At 47.4% G+C, this 18,781-nt stretch overlaps 1 protein-coding gene across 2 annotated transcripts in view; it reads right to left on the bottom strand.

Annotated features, from left to right (window-relative positions):
- Positions 1–768: 768 nt before the first annotated feature.
- The window catches only part of SNX30 (sorting nexin family member 30), a 110,448-nt gene continuing 92,435 nt past the window's right edge, over positions 769–18,781 (bottom strand). For both annotated transcript variants that reach the window (XM_081237176.1, XM_081237177.1), the window contains 2 exons: positions 10,543–10,695; positions 769–6,971 (listed from right to left, as the gene is read on the bottom strand). In XM_081237176.1, the coding sequence (XP_081093302.1) occupies positions 6,912–6,971; positions 10,543–10,695 (213 nt within the window). In that variant the 3' untranslated portion in view covers positions 769–6,911. The remainder of the gene's footprint in view (positions 6,972–10,542; positions 10,696–18,781) is intronic.

Raw genomic sequence — 18,781 nt, 5'->3', positions numbered from 1 at the left:
TAAGTCCATTTCCAGTGCATTGCCATCATTAGGTAAGCTTAACTGAGCATTCTGATCTCTAATTTATAACACACTTGAACGCTCTAATGAGCTACAGGCATTTCTTCTTTCTTTACAGATTTTTTAAAAACATAGGAATCAAAGAAAAAAATCAGGAAATGACTGGCTCTGACTCAGCATATGACATTGTGCTTTGTTACGGGATAGAATAGGAAGAAATCCTTCATGTAATTACCTGGGCTGGCTGCCAGCCTTCCTGCCAATCACAGTTACAGATGGACACTGGGCGGTTTCTTCATGTCCTCAGATTGGTGTCACCTTGTAAGATGTAGGAGAGGGCAAACTGAGGATAAGTCCAAAAAGAAACGAAGAATAAAAACAGTTAAATGGGGCTTCCCTGGTGGCGCAGTGGTTGGGAGTCCGCCTGCCGACGCAGGGGGCGCAGGTTCGTGCCCCAGTCCAGGAGGGTACCACGTGCCGTGGAGCGGCTGGGCCCATGAGCCATGGCCGCTGAGCCTGTGCGTCCGGAGCCTGTGCTCCGCAACGGGAGAGGCCACAACAGTGAGAGGCCCGTGTACTGCAAAACAAACAAACAAACAAACAAAAAACAGTAAATTATAGGTTTTTCTCCTGTCGTTATGCATATCCTGATTCTTGCAGGCAAATGGATACCCCTTCAGAGAAAATAAGAAAACAGAACAAGAGGCACGCATGTTTTCCTGTCCTATAAAGCCGTACAAACGGAACATGACTCAAGGTAAAGAAAGCGTCTTTTATAGGTTTATTGGTCCATTACTTTAAGTTAAATGAGGTAAAGAAACCTGTTTTAAATTTACAAGCTAATAGTTTATCAAGCAATACAAAGTCTTTTGTTTACCTTGAAATGTAATACTAATCCCATAGTACACAATGGACAGAATTTTTTATACGCAGATATATGAAAAAAAGTGGACAAAAACCTCATGCCAGCATCAAAAATGCAACAAGAACTTTTTTCTCTTTATAATCTCTGGGTTCCATAACAAAGGAAACAAAAAAGGTGACGTTCTTTTTAAAGTTTGGTAGCTTCATGAAACAAAGACTTTGATCTGTAAATAAGTTGCCTTCTCATCTACGACACACATTCTCAAGCACGTTTTTTTTTTCCCCCCCACAGCTTTTGATTTGGCTTAACAGCAACATGGAGAGAAGAGCACACATTTACAAGGAGGACTTGATCAATACCTCAGGGTTTTTCTTTTAAAATTTTAAGTGTAAAGAATGATTTCTAAAATAATAAACAGTCCATAATTTGGACATGACCTAAGCAAAAGGTTTTTTTTGCTTGTCTGTTTTTCCAACAGTTAAAATACAAGTTAGAAAGTTTGCTGGCAGTTTATTTCACGGGAATATATCAGATGTACATCATGTCTGAATGCATCCCCGACACACAGACATCAAGGGAACAGGTACAAGAGTACAACAGACAGGGTGCTACAGGACAGGACCAAAACCTCAGGAGTGCCCAGGAGAACGGTGCTGACTGCTAAGAACTGCTGGTTTGTTATTCGATGGGGGCCCAGCTGACACGGGCCTTGTTTTATCCCGCTGAGTCACATTTTTGTTTGCAATGTACTTTCCCCCCGCCACTTCCCCACTGGGGAAAAAGCAATCCCCCATCCCTCCTTCGAGTATCATTTGTGACTGGAGGGATGGTCTGAGACTGTGAGCCAGCCTGTCACACAGGGGAGCTGGCAGGTGTTACCTGCTCACACCCGGCCTACAGGCCACCCAGAATCACCTGGTGAGAGGGCAGCGCCGCCCAGAGAGGCGCATGTGCTGTACCCAGTCACTGGTTTTAATAGTAAAAGCTCTATGACAAAGGACTAAATTACGTGAGTCAACAGCACGTTTCGTGTTTTTGGCATTTCAACCTGCGGAGAATTTCTATGTAAAATATGCTGCTCTGAGGCCCCCACGGTATCTTTTAAGAAGCTGTTCTACAGAATCAGGGTAAACGTTTAATATTGTCATAATCGATAGAGTTCTCTGTATCTAAGTGATTTGTCAATGCTGACACCGTAATATCAAAAATGTGCCAAAAGGCACTAAATTAATCTTTCACACTTTAAAACAACAACGACAACAACAACAAAAAGGTTTTGTGGTCCCTGTGTTTCCTTACATTATCAAAAATATCATTTGGCAATAGCAATACTTAGCTTTCTCCTCCCAAAAGGCAGCCCTAATTATGAACCTCACTTTCTTGCTTGTTTCTTTAAGAGGAACAAAGACTGGCTATGTTAGGCCTCAAGTATTTAAACTGAACAACTGATTACATCTCTAAAAACTCTCTCTATCCAGAATCTAAAAAACAGTAGTTGAAGAATAAGGCATATTAGCAGGTGTTGACAACTTCTCAAAAAGTAGAGTTAGGCTTTTAACAGTCTGTGGCATTTCCAGAAGTCTGGATTTGTTGACTTTCAAGTGCTAAATACACAAAATGTTTATGAATGAGACAAATATCTTACTGGTTTGTTAACGTTATTTTTTCAAAGCACTTATTTACAGACTATCTACAGTAGTAAAAACTACCTTGATAACATATTTCTTTTGCCACACAGAAGGGGTCAGACAGTCACACTCAGAGAGCATTTCAAAGACATCTGATTAAGAAAAAACAGTCACACTCCCTGTAACTGCCCCCCACCCCAAACCTTTTCTAACGTAGACAGCCCTACACATGCTCTGATCTGTGCAACTATGGAGAGACCAGATATCCTTAATACAGAAAGCAAAACCACCTATCGGGTGGGTTGATGAAAAATCAGGTTCCTGGTTTATTCACTGAATTAACAAACCACAAAGAGGCGAACAACTCCCAACACACCCAGCTCAATCTGTAGGTCTGGCCCGGGGGATGGCAGGTAAATTGGAGGGAAATGTCATCTGAATAGAGAAAACACAGTAAGTGAGGGGGCGTGTTCAATCTGGTGGCACATGGAGGATTTTTGGAAGTGAGAAGGTACACCCAAATTCCCAAAACAATTCTGCAGACAGGGATGGCCAAAGCAGTGCTACCCCAGCCTTAGGATGAGATTACCCAGTTTCCACAGACCTTGAAAGTAGGTGTCTGGGAAGGTGGGGACCAGGACTGGTGTGGCGTACCCTGACAACAGGCAGACCTGTGTTGGGTCTTGGGATGGGTTAAAACTGAGCTCTACTCTGGCTGCTCTAAAGGGCCATTTCTGCTCAGAAGACAGGCTGCTCTGGCCCTGGCTCTCCCTCCTCTCTCACCAGCTCAGGACACAGGGCAGAGAATGACGCTTGTGTGGCCCAACGAATGGCATCAAAACAGAGCCAGGTGCCCGTGATTTCAATGCTATCAACAGCAGGGCCAAGTCACACAACCTCTGGGTGCCTCTTGGGCTGATACCGTCCGAAGAGAAAGTCCCTGTGCACACTGCCACACGGCATCGTGCCCTTCTCTAAACAGAACAGCCCATCGTCCCAACACAAATAGCAGCCTCACAGGAAACGAGCAGCAGGGGTACATTTAATTCCCTCGTGTGGACAGCCACTGAGAAAACACATTCCAAGTCACTAACGTGAAGGACACACTCTGGGTGTGGCTGAAATTTGGCATGAAGACAAACTTAGGTTACATTCACCACCATCCCCAGAGTCGTGCTGGGTTTTGTTATTTCAGCTAAAGAAAGGTGTGTGGTGGGTTCAATGAGCAGCACGGTGAAATACGAGCCCATCACGTCCATAATCGCACTTTTCTGAGGTCACCAGGAATCATCGTTAAGTCTTAAAAAATGATAAAATCCAACCCCAAACCTGGCTCGAGCAGGAGCAGTGGTTCCTTGCTTAGAGCAGAGCAGCCTAGAGCCTTCTTGGAGATCCAGCATGCGGTGAGGACAAGCAGTGTCTATATCTGCTGCAAATCGCAACTGCTCTCTTCAACCTCATCTGCGTCTTTAAGATCTGCTCAGTTTCTAGGAATTCTCTCTTCTGCCCTAGCCTGGATTTCTAACCCAGGTGAACTGAACCTTTCACTTCCCCGGCCCAGGGACAGCTGACAGGGATGACTTTCCACTCCACTGCCACGTGCTCAAGTCTCAACCTGTCCACGTGTGTCTGCCTGAAGTAAGACACATCCTCAAGCCAAAACCTCTTGGAAAATAAATACAAGAGAGGAGTCAGTGATCTCAGCACCCCGACTTTTGTGAAGCCAAGAAGGATGGGGTGATGAAGCCTCTATGAGGCAGTCTTTGGCACAGAAGTCTCTGGGTTACACTTCTCACAGGGACTCACCTTCGTGCTGATGGAGATGGAGAGGTGAATGCTGGGGGCTGCTGACCCTCGGGGGCCCGAGGGAGCCGTAGCGGTGGGAAGGGCTGGAGGGCCTCCGCAGCCGCCTACTGTCCCTTGCCTTCTGGGCCAGCCTCCTCACCTCATCAGATGCCGGCCAGAAGTAAGGGACAAAGGTCCCTTTTCTGTAAAGACCATTTCTCCAAGGAAGGCGGCAAGACACCCTGGTCCTCCAAGCTCTGCTATCAACGTGCGGCACGCTGGAGGTCGGTTTGCCGGTTCCAGCTCTCTCTGGAGTCTTAAAGCACAGGCACATCATAGGGGGACCAAGCAAACAGAGAAAGATAAAAGCCCAAGATGCCTGCATCCCTTCAGAACCAGTCTTCTGCCTCCAATAACGTAAGGGGATGACTGTGTACCCCAATCCCTTCCCCGTATGTCCTAGCAAGGAACCTGATGGTTTTTTTTTTTTTTTGGTAGGGCTGCCTTCTTGCCCATCTAACCCTTCCACAGGAATGTGCCTGGGCTTTGGCAACTAGCAGCAGACTAGAGTCTAGTCTTCCTGTAACTCCTTCCACAGTTCTTTCCAAGCATTTGTCACACTGGACAACATTTTTAAAGCATACGTTCCACCAGGCAAGACTTCACATGTTCCCAAAGATGAGCATTCGCCTCTGGGTCAGTCTAGTGTTTTCTGCCAAATATCCATAGAAGGCCATCAACCCACTAACACATACATGCCCCGATTCTACCAGCAAGCTTTCAGGCTGGACCAGGACATCGACACCCACACCAACAGGATGGTTTAGAGGTAGAATGAAACACTGACTCACCACTCGGGGTCTATGGACTGTTCTTACCCTTCTGCTTCAATGAATCATCTCTAATTGTACCAAACAGAAAATTCACATCAAAGGATTTTAGAATGGCACAAATGGGGTCTAATAGTGTGCACAAGTACCAACTGATATACAAATTATCACTTAAACCACGACTTTTTCAAACATGATGAAGCAGAACCAAACTGTCCTGGGCTGTCCAACGGCTGCCCCACCAGCATCACAGCCATGGCTGCCCCAAGATCTGCAGCTAGAAGCGGAATGCAGTGACCTCAGCAGTCTGCACGTTGACCAGTATTTGCAGGTTCACTTGCAAATGCAGCAGTGTCTCAGCACAGCTGTTTCATTAAAAAAATACTACTACTGCTTATTTGAGGCTCAGATTTGTAATTTTATAGAGATGAGCCACAGACGAGAGAACACAAACATGACATAGGTAGTTTTACTTCATGAGGGGAAAAAAACGAGCTGGAAGAGAGATCCCCTTTTTCTGTTTTGTGTTGACACACTTGAAAAGGAAACCTGCTAATAATAGTTTGAAATGAAGACTTTAGATGCAGCCGTCCCCAGAAATGTGGCTGCAAACTGAGGAGGTTTCAGCTTTACCAGTAGCAAAGAGTTCGCTGTCACACTTGGCATCTTCGAGGCCCACCTGGATACAGACTCGTCTTCCTGACTAGGAAAGAGTAAGGTTAAAGCACTTCACACAGAGCATTCAGACTGAGTTTACAAATCTTGACTGCATCATAAGAATATGCCAGCCTCTCCCCAAAAGGTTGCCCAATCATTCAGCGGACACAGCAGGACACATTAAACTAGGAGTTTTTGGTGAGGTAAAGGCAAATTGCACAAAGCAGACATGGGAGGTGGGGCTTGGTATATGCCCGCTGACCTCAACACCTCGGAGCTACTCCGACTTCAAGACAACAGATGACCCCTAACAGGCCTAACTCTCTACCCTGATGACATTTAACAAGCAAAAGAACATCGAAGAACGTCATAGAGAAAATGCACCTTTTTTCATTTTACACAAAACAGTTTCCAATCTACTACATTTTAGTGTCAGAAACAAGTTCGGGGAGCACTGCCCCCTCAGCTTCCCAAGGCATCGCATAAAGGACAAGGATGCTAGCTTGCTTGCTCTAGCACGGATGCACCTAGACACTGATTAAACGGTCCTAAGAGAACCGGAAACCATAACACAGGTGTCACTCATGACAGGCAGGCAGCAGGCCACAGTCAGAGCTACACTGTACATTAAGGGCTTTCCACAGAGGCGCCGACACCTCCTTCTAGGCCAAGTCAAGGCCCATGGAGGTCAATTCCAGAGCCACTGTGCATCCACGGAAAGCAGGAGCTGCCTTCTGTTCATGCCTTCCTCACGGCCTTGCAAGGCAGGACCCGGGTTCTCTTCCATGGCAGGCAACTCTGCTGTCCCCAAAGAGGGGACTGTAACGAGATGTCAGAATGTCAGCTCAGGGCTGTCTTGTCCCTCGGTTTCAAATCCTCGTAGCATCCCACCGAACAGGTTCCTTCACACCACGGAGGTATGCTTCTTCTGTTGAGAGATGATGACAGCCTTACAGACGCCACCAAGGAATAAATACTCATTGAAAACAACTGTCGGACAAAGGTGGGGGGAAGGGAAAGAAATACACAGAAGAGAGATGTTTCTGCGGTTCTTTTCTTGGTGCTACCTCTCTAGCACTGCAGGGACATTCCGGTGTGGGTGCCATGCCCGGCATAGGTAGGAGAGTCTCTGTCCCAAGAAGGAGCTTACTTGGCCTCTTGCTTCTCCTGCAGTAGTGGGATAATCGACTCCCAAGCCATGAGGCACTGGAACGACAACACACACACACACAGCATCAGCGTGGAGTTTCAGATTTCATTCTGCTTTGATCTATACCCTCACACTGTCAATCCTGCTGGGTCACCTTTGTCTAATGACACCTACATGTATTATCCAGAGCTAGCAGAGGGAAGGGAGGCAACAGGTATTTGACTACATCTCCCCCTGCCCCCATCTCTACGAAAGACTGCAGCATCTCTATGAGGCCTAAATGCACTGTCCATAAAACTCATATCAGTGAGCGGAAATGTATTCACTGAAAGAAATTCCCTCCATTCCAAAAGCAGAAGAGAGGGCCGGCTGCAAACCCTTGGTGAGGCCCTAGGTTCTCAGCCAGGATGGAGACACTGCTCCAGGTGTGGGTGGTGCCTGCAGGAGTATATAAATTATCTTGGAACGGGCCAGCCACCTGACTCAGAGGGGGCAGAAAACCCGCTCTTCTTCAGCCACCTCACATCTGCTTGTATGGGCCACTCCTGGATCTCCCATAAAGGAAAATGGGGAGAGGGAACTCTATTTATTGAGTTTTATCATGTCCAGACACTGTTATATATTTTACATTCATTGTCACTAGTCCTCGGAACAACTCTAGGAAGTAGAATTATTATTATTACACAAACACACATTTCACAGGTGGGGAAAATGAGACCCAGAGAGGTTAAAAAAAAAACCTTTCCCAAGACACACAACTCGTAAGTGGCAGAGCTCGTGATTCCAAAGTGGATGTTCTTTCCACTACACACATGCCTTTCATTCCAGACCCTTCAGAAGAGCCAAGAACTTGGAAGACGCTGGCCCTCTTCTCTGAGAGCATGCTGCTCAGCAGAAAGGACCCTCCCTTTGAGCAGTCTCTTGCATAAAGAGGAGAGAAGAACTACATAAGGGCTTTCTTAGGAGCAGCCCAAGGGTGAAGCAAGGCTTTGTGTTAAGTCATTTGGGGAGGAGACCTGAGGACAGGGGAGGAGAGACTCATCCCTAGGTCAAGGCGGGTGAAGGGAGTGGTGAAATAGCTCCTTGCTTCCTTCCTTGGTGACTCTGAGGTTGGAGAAGAAGCTGGACTCAGACCCTGCCCTACAGAAGGAAGCCCAGGAAAAAAAAAAAAAAGAAGGAAGCCCAGGGAGCCTCAAGGAGCTTGCTGTCAGCAAGAGACCCAGTGTGGGGTCCGTGGCATCCTGGGTCTTGTTCTCTCCCTCGGCCATCATCTCTGATCTGGAAGGTTCTCCTATGTCATTGATGGGAACCAAGGCCACACCAGCTTGCTTTTTCTTTCTTTTCTTTTTAGCGTTTTTAAAATGTATTTTATTATACAACTATGACATGGAAACATTTTCATTGTAAAAAACTTCAAAAACTACAAAGGAAGCAAAAGGTCCCCTTGACCACAGACCCAACTAAATACTAGCTTTCTTCACAAAATTAACTATTGGACAAACACTCAAGCTTTTTCCCACCCCAGGACCCTTAAATATGTTGCTCCCTTTGCCTGGAATACTTGTTCTTTGTCTCCGAGACTCAGGTTAAATGTTACTTCCTCAGATTGGCCTTTCCTGCCCACTCTACTTGCCCCCTTCCATCCTGATCTGAATGATGCCCCCTAGTCTTTCCTCCCAGCTTCCTGTTCTTTTCTTGTAGGGCACGTATTTCTCTGAAGAGGTGGGATTCTTGGATTAACGTCTATCCTCCACTAGACAGATGGCTCCTTAATGGCAGGAGTCCTGCCTCTCTGTTTACCCATGTGTACCTGGTCCCTTGTACACAGACAGTACACAAAAAGCATCTGTTAAATATAAGTAGGAGCCAAGACGAGGCCCCAAGACAGTGGCCCTGTTTGCAGTATAGTGGCAAGACGTGGATAAAGGCCCTGAGTTTGAGTCCTGGGACCCGGGCCTTGGGAACACTGGAATTAATCACCAAGAGGAGGAATGAACATCCAACTGAGTCAGCACTGGTGCAGTGGGAAGTGGGGCTAGAATGAGGGCATGAGGGAAGGAAGCACCATTCACTGAGTATCCACCATTTGCCAGGCACATTAGAGGTTCTCAGGTATCATTTCATTATCTCTTCACCATCATTCAATGGATAAGGATCACTCCCATTTTGCAGATGAAGAAACAAAGGCACAGAGAGGCACCCTGTCTAAGAGCACAGTCAGTAGAGGAATGAGGCCTTGGCTGCACATGGAATGATGTTTCCACCTCTGGGCAGTCAGGACTGTCCCCAAAGATCTGTGGTCTCTGTCTCCCTCACTGACAGTGTGTGGGAATTCTCAGACCTGTGGACCCGGAGAGCCAAGTCCGATCCTAGTTCAGTCATTCACAAGGTGAGTGACCTTGGGCAGAGTTTTAAAACCTTGCTGAGCTTCCATTTCTTCAGCTTTCAATTGAAAGCCCCTAAAACCCACTTCACAGTGTCACGGTGAGGGTTAAATTTAAACTTAATGAGATCATATATGCAAAGCACTCAGCCCAGTGCCAATGCAGACACACAGTGGGGGTCCCATGAGAAAGGTACTGAGGAAAGGCGTATGCCCCCTTCCCCCTTCCCTATGAAACAGCCCTTACTAAGACCTGGCAAGTAAGGGCCATATTCCATGACTTTCTTCCTTAACCCTCCTCCCAATCAAGATGCAGACACACTGCCTCTGCACAGCAGCCAGAACCAGCAAAGCTTTTGAAAAAGATGGATTCTTCTAGTTTGAGATGAGGACATGGTTCTAGAACTGTGATGGGAGTACTTGAGGTAATGTGTGTTCAGCCTGATTTTAAGTCTACAGGTTACTTGTTGAATTACCACTGGGCCATTCTTTTTCGATAACTTTAAGCTTTAAGGAATATTAGAATTAGTTAGCAGAAATGATCTAGGGTTAGATATGCTAGGAGCAAACTTTGATTGAGGATACTCAGCTGCAGCTTGATGACAGCTGTATGTGTGTGAGGGTGGCGGGCGGGACGCTTACCTTGAAGTCCACTGATTCAGGGGACTCAGCAAAAAAATTGTTTTTAATGGTTTTCTTTTGTAATCCTACATCCCTTTGTTTTAGGTACTTAAAAACAGTATTTCAAAGTCTATTTTAAAAGAACAAACAGGATTTTGATAAGGGGTCTCTAGGCTTCACCAGATGACCAAAGGGATCCACGGCACAATGGAGGTAAGAACCCCTGTGTGAAGATCCACAGAACAGCTTAAAGGAACCCCGAAGCCTCTATCAACTGGGGACATCCCTGTGCTGCAGGCCTGACTGACTGGGAAGCAGCCGCTGGGAGAACTAAAGGGCTTGGAGGATAAAACTGCTGCTTCCATCAGCAGGGTGTGCAAGTGAAACCCCTGTGGGCACCCAGGGCCCCCCCGCCCCACCCCCCGGCTTCCAAACCCAGCACCACATCTAGCACAGCAGGGTGAGGACGCACAGGGGCTGCTAAGACTAAACACATAAATTAAGGGAAGGAGATGGGCCCAGCAGGACCCTTCTGGACTTCTGGCAGGCCCTGACCAGAGGCTCTGGCTATTAGAAACACTTCCTTAAGGAGAGGACTGTCATCTTGTCAGCCTGCTCGTCACCTTCTCGTAATACTGGATGTTCTTGTCGGCCATTCCCATGAGCAGCTGCCGGAAGTCCTGCCTCTTGCTGTTCTGCCACCTCTCCATGTCGGCTTTCAGATCAGCATTGAAACACTCCATCCGATCCTGACATTTCTCCACCTCTGCTGGTACCTGGAAGGGGGATGCATACGCGGGAGCTTTGTATGTGTAACGGGTACCTCGTGCCCCTATGCTCACACATTTGTGAGAGGCCAGATTTCTGCCTTAAAATGCCATGAGCACACTCCCTCCTCTGGAGGCATTTATTTGTAGGCACAGCCTTGGGTTTCCAGATGTAAGAAAGAATTCTGACAAGTGCTATCCTGACCCCAATTTTTAAACCCATCCAAGCCAAACAGTGACTTGTGGGGGAAACACTTGCCTGTTTACAAACAGGAAGAAGAAACGCTGTGATTCAGAGTCATATGTCTGGCTCCTTTTAGGAGTTACCCATCCAAAAGTGAAAATGTGTGCAGATTTTGCAAGTGTACAGCAGTATTTGGTATTGCGCTGCTATTCTCCTATGTCCCATATTGAAACTAGAAAAGAGGGTTTTCCATATCACATGAACGGTTCCATTAACCATGACGTTTTGATGTTGCCTATCTCCATTAACCAGAGAATTCACTGCAATAAGACTACTGGCCCACTTTATAAATCAACTGGAGACTTGTCCACGCAACCCCCAGATAGCAGATAACCAAAAATAAAGAATTATAATTGGGTAGTTCTGGGGAAATGGAAAGAAAGTTGTTTATGCATGTCAAAAACCGTGAAATACAAAGAAGAAGTATACAGCAGGCTATTTCTAGTTTTTCTTAAGGAAGTTTAGAAGGCTTTCTCAAAATGGAACCAGGTCCCCTGAATTTCACAACTTTCACTTTGCTTTGGTGAGTTTCATCCGTCCTACACAGCTAGAAAGAAAATACCCAATATTATAAGAAGGTAATGGGAAATGATCACCCTGGTACCCAAAGCACAAAGCTGGCTTCTCTCCTAACACAGGAGCTCCACTGGGCTTTGATGGTGTCCGGGAGGAGGGGGGGCGGTCAACATGCCCAAAGCTGGGTCACACACCCACCTGCCAAATGCTTTCCCAAAACAAGTGAGGCCTTGGACATTTTGTGTGCTGGGGCCTCTGATCCCAAATGTAACCATCAAGGTCAATCTCTACCAACCAGGGAAGTTTTATACCCAGAACTTATGGGCAGGAGCTGACCCAGAAACACCTCAGGCAAGGCCAAGCCTGAGGGAGCCAACCCATTCAGGGCTTCCAAAGAGCTGAGGGCGCTTAGCCGTCTGCCACCCAGACCATTTGGCCATGGCTGCAGTACACAGGAGCAGGGAAAGTGGAGCCGCCTAGGTGAGGGAATTCAAATGTGCCTGGCATGGGCACTAAACTTGGGAGAGACAAGGATGAGTCAGAGAGGAAGATATACAGTCAGGCATCCTGGGCGACTTGAAAGCAAGGAACTTTGGGGAATTCCCTGGCGTCCAGTGGTTAGGACTCGGTGCTTTCACTGCCATGAGCCCAGATTCTATCCCTGGTTGGGGAACTAAGATCCCACAAGCCGCTCAGTATGGCCAGAAAAAAACAAAACAAAACCAAAAGCCAATAACAAGGAACCTTTTTTGGTGGCGGGGGAGCGTTCTCCAAAGCACTTAAACTTCTGGAAGAAATTTTAAAAAGGACTCGATTTTCCCTCCTGATCTAGGACTGAAGTCACTTTGCCTTTCCCTGCTGATTGACCTGTTACTGTTGGCCACCTTGGGGGAAACCAAAGTGTAAACAAGAGTGCCCTGGCTTTGCCTCTCCAGAGCCATTCCCTGACAAACATCCCAGGAACCAGCCTCAACAGGCACCCAGTGAACCAATCTCTGGGCTGACCTCCCTTCCCTCCCTGCAGGCACAGTCCAGTTCCCTTATTCCTCTTCCTGGCCACTGCTCATTTTAGCATCTGGGGAAAAGTGCCCCCGATCAACTTCCTGTTAACTACTGCAGCAAGGAGGAAAGCAAAGCTCTGAAAGGAAAACCTCCTGGGACACGGTGAGAAGAAAGGAGCTAGGCTCTCTTATTCCAAGGAGTGCTCACCTGGCAAAGATTCCTGGGTCTGGTCTGGGGATGGAAACTCTGGACTGCATGACTGCCTGAGCCTCGACGTGGGAAGTACTTTTTTAGCTTATTGTTTTCCCAACACACTCTACTCTGGGCACAGACGGGAAGTGCTTAGGTCTCAGCAGGCAAATCTTATCTCAAGTCACCCAGGCTAGTTGGGAAGAAAATGAACATGGCTGGACACTGCGGGGAGATGTTTAGGGCGCTTTCTCTTCACTTGGAGCCTGTGATACGCACAAGGAGGAGGAGCTGGAGGCTGAGGACAACTTGGGCGGGGGAGCCGGCTTCCTTGAAGAAATATCAAAGGGGCGACTCTTCAAAGATGATGGAAGTGGGGCCTGTGACTCCAGAGGGACGGTACATACAAGTGACAGAGATGAGACAACACCTGGACCCACCTCAGGAACAGCTAGCTCACAGGCCACAGAGCCCTCAAAGGCAGAGAGAGAGAGAGAGAGAGCCCCAGCTGGCAGGGAGCAGAGAGAGAAACCTGGGGCTCTTCCTGAAGGCCAGGGGTTCTGAGACCCATTTAACTCAGGCGTCCTTTTTGGAAAATAGAAAAGCCTTGTGCTTCCTCTTACTATAGAGACAGTTCTAGAGCCAGACTTCCAGGGTGTGAATACAGCATCTACCACTTCCTAGATGGGTGACGTTAGGCCTCTCCACGCCTCAGTTTCTTTTTCTGGATAACACCCTCCACCTTATAAGGTTGGAATGAGGTTAGATGAGGCAGTATATGCATAAAACTCCTGGTACCTGGCATGTGTTAAGCACCGAACCAATTATTTGTTAGTTCTGATCAGTATCAATATTGTAAGGCGCTGTTCACAAAAGATAATCTATCATTTGCATAACCCCTCAAGTCAAGAATATTTTACTGAACTTTAGTCCATGTCACATCAAAAGGTTTCTTTTTCATTTTCCAAATATAAAATATTATAATACTATTAAACATGCTCTTTCAAACTTCATGCCACCCTTCACCCGTGCTACGTCACCCCAAGATTTCACCAGAGATGAGAGATGAGTCAACACCAAACTATACTGGCCTGTGATCACCCTCAGTACCCTGGAGCCAGGGTGATGGCTGAACTACCAGAAGGGACAGATCAGACCAACCTGGTGGAGACGGAACTGACAGGTCTGGCAACCAACCGCACACAAGAAATGAAACACAGCAAGTCAGAGAGGAGCCTCCAGTTTGGGCGGCAGTAGTCCACCGTGCGGCTCACGGTGAAGGACGGGCCCACAGACCAGAGAACGGAGGCAGCTGCAGCCATGGGAGGGTGAGACCCCCCTCCACAAGGGGGGCTGAGACAACAACAACAACAAAACGCATAACCCATTCGTAAGATGAGTAAAGGCCTCAAACGACAGCTCTCCAAAGAAGTTATATAAAGCGCCAACAAGCACGTGGAAAGATGCTCCCTATCACAAATCCTTAGGGGAATGCAAATCAAAACCACAATAGGCTACCACCTCACATCCATTAGGACGGCTACTGTTAAGAAACAAACAAACCAGAAAACACAAGTCATGGCAAGGATGTAGAAAATTGGAACGTTTGCACATGTGGAAGGAAGTATGGCAGTTCACCAAAAAGTTAAAAGTAGAATTACCATATGATCCAGCAATTCCACGTCTAGGTATGTACCCAAAAGACTGAAAGCAGGGCCTCAAAGAGACATCTGTACACCCACGTTCACTGCAGCATTACTCGCAAAAGACGAAAGATGGAAGCTACTAAAGTGTTCATCCGCAGATGAATGGATAAATAAAATGTGATATACACCTACAACGTAATATCATTCAGCCTTAAAGAGGAAGAAACTTCTGACACATGCTACAACATGGATGAACCTTGAGGGCATCATGCTAAGTGAAATAATCCAGTCACAAAAAAACAAATACTACTTCATTATAACTACCTATAAGAGATACCTAGAGTAGTCAAATTCATAGAAGCAGAAGGTAGGAGAATGGTGGTTGCCAGGGACCAGAGGGAGGGGAGACAGGGCTTTGTTGTTTAATGAATATGGAGTTTCAGTTCCATAAGATGAAAGGAATTCTAGAGATTGGTTGCAACAATAATGTGAATTTACTATAACACTACTGAACTGCACAGTTAACAATGGTTAAGACGGTAAGTTTTACGTTTTGTGTATTTTGCCATGATTAAAAAAATGTTTTAATATATGGGGGAATAAAAGAGGGGGCTAAGGAGGGGAGAGCCAAAGGGTAGAACTCATGGAAAAGCCTACATGTATAGGCTTAATAAAGGAGTCAGCAAAAGTTACTAAGAAATATGGGCACAGAAGCAGGAAGTGAGTCAGAGACAGCAGAGCCACAGAAGCACAAGGGTGGAGGGGGTTAGAAGAGGGAGGAGATGGGAGGGCTTACAAAGAAGAGAATAAGAAGGAATGTGTGAGCTGTCTGAAGTGAGCAGCTGCTGAAGTTGCCCAACTCTACGGAGAGTAGGGCTGCTGGCAGCAGACGCTTGGGCTTGCATTCCTCTCTCACTTTTGTTTCTTTCTGGATGGTGTCTTTGTGACAATCAATTCGCTGACTAGTAACACCCTGCATTCCTTCCTAACTCAATGCTCTGATTTTTTGACTGAGGTACCGTTCGAGTTATGCTACCTTGTATTTGGAGCGGGTAGAGATGGGAATATCCAATGCTAACGGTCAGGTGTTGCTGATCACAAGATACCAAGAAGGGAAAAGAATCTCCAGACAAGACCTCAAAAGACAACAATTTCTAAACAGAGGACAAGACTGCATTCTTCACATTGGTTCCCCTACCTCTCGTGAGAAGTTCCATTACAGAATATTGGTTGTGGAGCGATGGGAGAAGGGTAACACGGGATGAGATTAAGCGTGTGTGTGCTGGAGAGCAGGGTGGTAATGTGAATTCACTCAACATTCACCGAAAAATGTATTAATGAACCCTTTCCACGTGCCAGGCGTCTCTCAGCCCTACGATATGAATCTCTACCTAAGTATCCTTCTTGGAGCTAGGCTGGAGGCATCACGTTATCTGCTCCCATGAGGACAGTAGGTTAATAAAGCCCCCAAAGATTAGATAAGGCAGACATGATCCCAGCATCGGGGGACAGGTGCCAGGACCAATGACAGAACCAATTCAAGACGGTTGTCTTCTCGGCTATATGCCACTAGGTGAAAAGCAGGGCCCAGCTTCCTAACTGGTGCTGTGTGAACGACAGCAATATTATCCCCCCGGCCCTCTGGGAAGCCAGAGTTCCAGGCTGCTCACCTCCAGTTTCAAGCAACCTGGCCTTTGACCCCAGTGTGCCATACAAATATTTTCATTTTCTGTGGGAGCTGTGATATGAAGAGAAGTTGAGGAAACACTGCGGCAGGGTAAAGATTGAGAAGAGGCTACTGAATTTGGCAAATAGGAAGTCATTGGTGCCCTGAAAGAACGCTTTAAAAAAAAATACATAAAAAGAAACAAGCTTCAGAGAATGGCAGCTGAGGAGGGAAAAGCAAGTGCCCAAGTGGAGAGCAGATGCACTGAGAACAGGAGCCACGAGCTCCCCTGCACCCGCGGAATGGACTAGCAGACACAGACTGAAGAGCCAGCGGCAGGCCCAGGTTCTCTGCCCGGTCCCTCTAGCATCAGCCACGCATCTTACAAAAGCCGGAAGCCTCACCCCTCAGTGAAGCAAAGATTGCTGGGAGCCCTTGTAAAGGGGATAAAGGGCTCCCACTTTGCAACCAGACACACCCGTGGCCCAATTCCAGCTCCACCGTGTGTGAGCACTGGCGTGTAAGTCATGCAACTCCCCTGAGCGCTGGTTCCTCATCTGTAAGACGGGAACCGCATTGACAGAAGGCTGTTGTAGGGATCTAGTGAGGGAGGTGACAGAGCCCTGCCCTTCTGTGGCGGACGAGTCTGGTTTTCTAAGCCAGGCTGAGATCACAGCCGCCGTGGACAGGACTGGGGATTCTCAGGTGTGTGCCTCCTCACCTGTCAAAAGTATCTGGGAACAACAGATACCCCTGCAAAACCCGCGGGTCTGTCGAAGCTCCATATTAACGAGTCTCCCTGCTCCTATCTGCTACGTCACAGCTGGAGTTCTTGCTCTCTGCCACATCCTCCCCATTCCAGAATGTGCACCACTCTGGTGATTCTAAGAGACTTTGAAGGTCCACAGCCTTCAAGAGGCCTGTCCCACTGACCGCAGGTGCTCCTTCCCCTCCTCACCTACTCTCACCCCGAGGAGCGGCACGTCAGCACCTCTCACTTTCCGTTCCGCCCGGCGCCGCACCACACACCTCAGCTCCACAATGACACTGCCCACTCCCAGCAGCCTCTTCACCTGGCCCGTAGCCAGTACAAGCTACCAGTGGGTCAGGGCCTGAAATACTCCCTCTCTTTCTTTCTTTTTTAACCTTGTATAAAGCATTCTCTCCTGGCATCCCTTCTTTTATTTTTTGAACCAGCAACATGTGAATATATTAGCATTTGAAAAGAGTCAAATGCAGAATAAAATGTGCAGGTTCCCCCCATGGTTTACCCTCATATGAGTCCACAATCGACTGTGCATGCTTCCCGTCCAGTTTTAAAGGCCATTCCTCAGCCCCCCCTGTGTTTCTAGTAATAGCTTTGTTTCAAGCTTCTAAGGAGGGGCAAATTCTCAGATTTCCCCAAGTCCTGACAGATGCAGCAGAAGGCAGCCAGCCCTGCCCTGCTGAGTGCCTGTAATTTCTCCAACCTCAAAATTAAAGTGAGGAAAGCCAAGCTGCAAAATCAAAGCTACATCTTCCTGAGAATAAGCCACCTCGGGGTCTGCTGAGTTTCGTCAACCTAAAAACAAAGCAAAACTTCAAATTCTGCGATACATTTTCCCTCAGCTCTAGAGGCCTCACCGCTGCCTGCCCTCAGCACACGCCGAGAAGCTGCAGCCACGGGGCTCTCCGTCCGGCAGCTGGAGCCATGGGGCTCAGTCCTCTGTCCTCAGATGTCCACTCCAGTGTGAAATCCCAGTGAGGGACACGGAGACCCAAGAGGCCATTTCCTTCTTCTGGGTTACGGAGAAGTGACCTCTCCATGGCTTCATATAAAATCAACTTTCCCTCACTCCTCAGAGCAACTTTTCAAGATTTCACCTCAAAACAGAATCAGCCCCGAGATTCCCTCAGATCTTCTGTTAACATGCCCAGACCCGGGGCCTCCCTGTGAAAACTCTCCATCTTTCGGTGGGAATCCTCTCCTTCCTGCAGCCCTGAGATGGACCTGTGGGCAATCTTGCTCCCATGACAGTTACCAACAGTACAACTCATTGAGTCCTGGGGGGAGAACCAGCCCTGACCCGCTTCCTGATACCCTGGCTTTTCTCTCACCAACAGCAGCTCTGGAAAGTGAAGCTGAAAACATAAAACAATAAACAAAGCACAGAAAAATCTTAAGCTACTCATTTCCTACAACAGGTCTCGCCCTGCTGATGGGTGGTCAGGGAGGAAAGACGCTCAGGAGGCGTGGAGAAGCAGGGGACACTTTGGGACACAAGGAAACAATGCCCCCAACAGTGCAGTGAGAAAAAACATTTTTAATAATTAAAAAAAAAAAAAAGTGGCAACAAACCCAGAAAACGAAGCTCTCATTCAGCAGTCCTACTAGAGGCAACAGGAGCTAGTTTGGAAAACAGAGGATCTACCAATGCAGCACCTGTTGCTACATCAGACACTCGGCTGATCCTTCCATCTTCACAGCAATCACATGTACGAATCCCACAAAGGCTGATGAGCAAAGCAGTCCAAGCTGGGGGACAGAGCTGGGATTCAAAGCCAGGGACATGTGATTCTAAATCCTGTGCTCTGTGTACCAAACCATGGTTGACTTGGACAGGCTGCCAACTGAGCCCTCCTTTGCCCACCAAAGTAGTGGCTGCCCCAGACCCCAAACTGGAGACACCATTTCTGCTGCCCCCACTGTTGGATCCCACTCACTGGTACACGGTCGGGACAGCCCCTGTTTTGTTAAGTATCACCATTGCTAAATAAGTAGCCAAGTTCACTCTGGTGTGACTCAGCATCCCACGAGAGAGAAGGAAGACAAATTCCACCTCCCCACGGTGT

The sequence above is a fragment of the Mesoplodon bidens genome, assembly GCF_964165515.1.
Source record: "Mesoplodon bidens genome assembly, chromosome: 6".
In the NCBI taxonomy this organism is placed as follows: domain Eukaryota; kingdom Metazoa; phylum Chordata; class Mammalia; order Artiodactyla; family Ziphiidae; genus Mesoplodon; species Mesoplodon bidens.
Note: the sequence above shows the minus strand (reverse complement) of the source record. Positions and strands in the feature narration are given on the sequence as shown.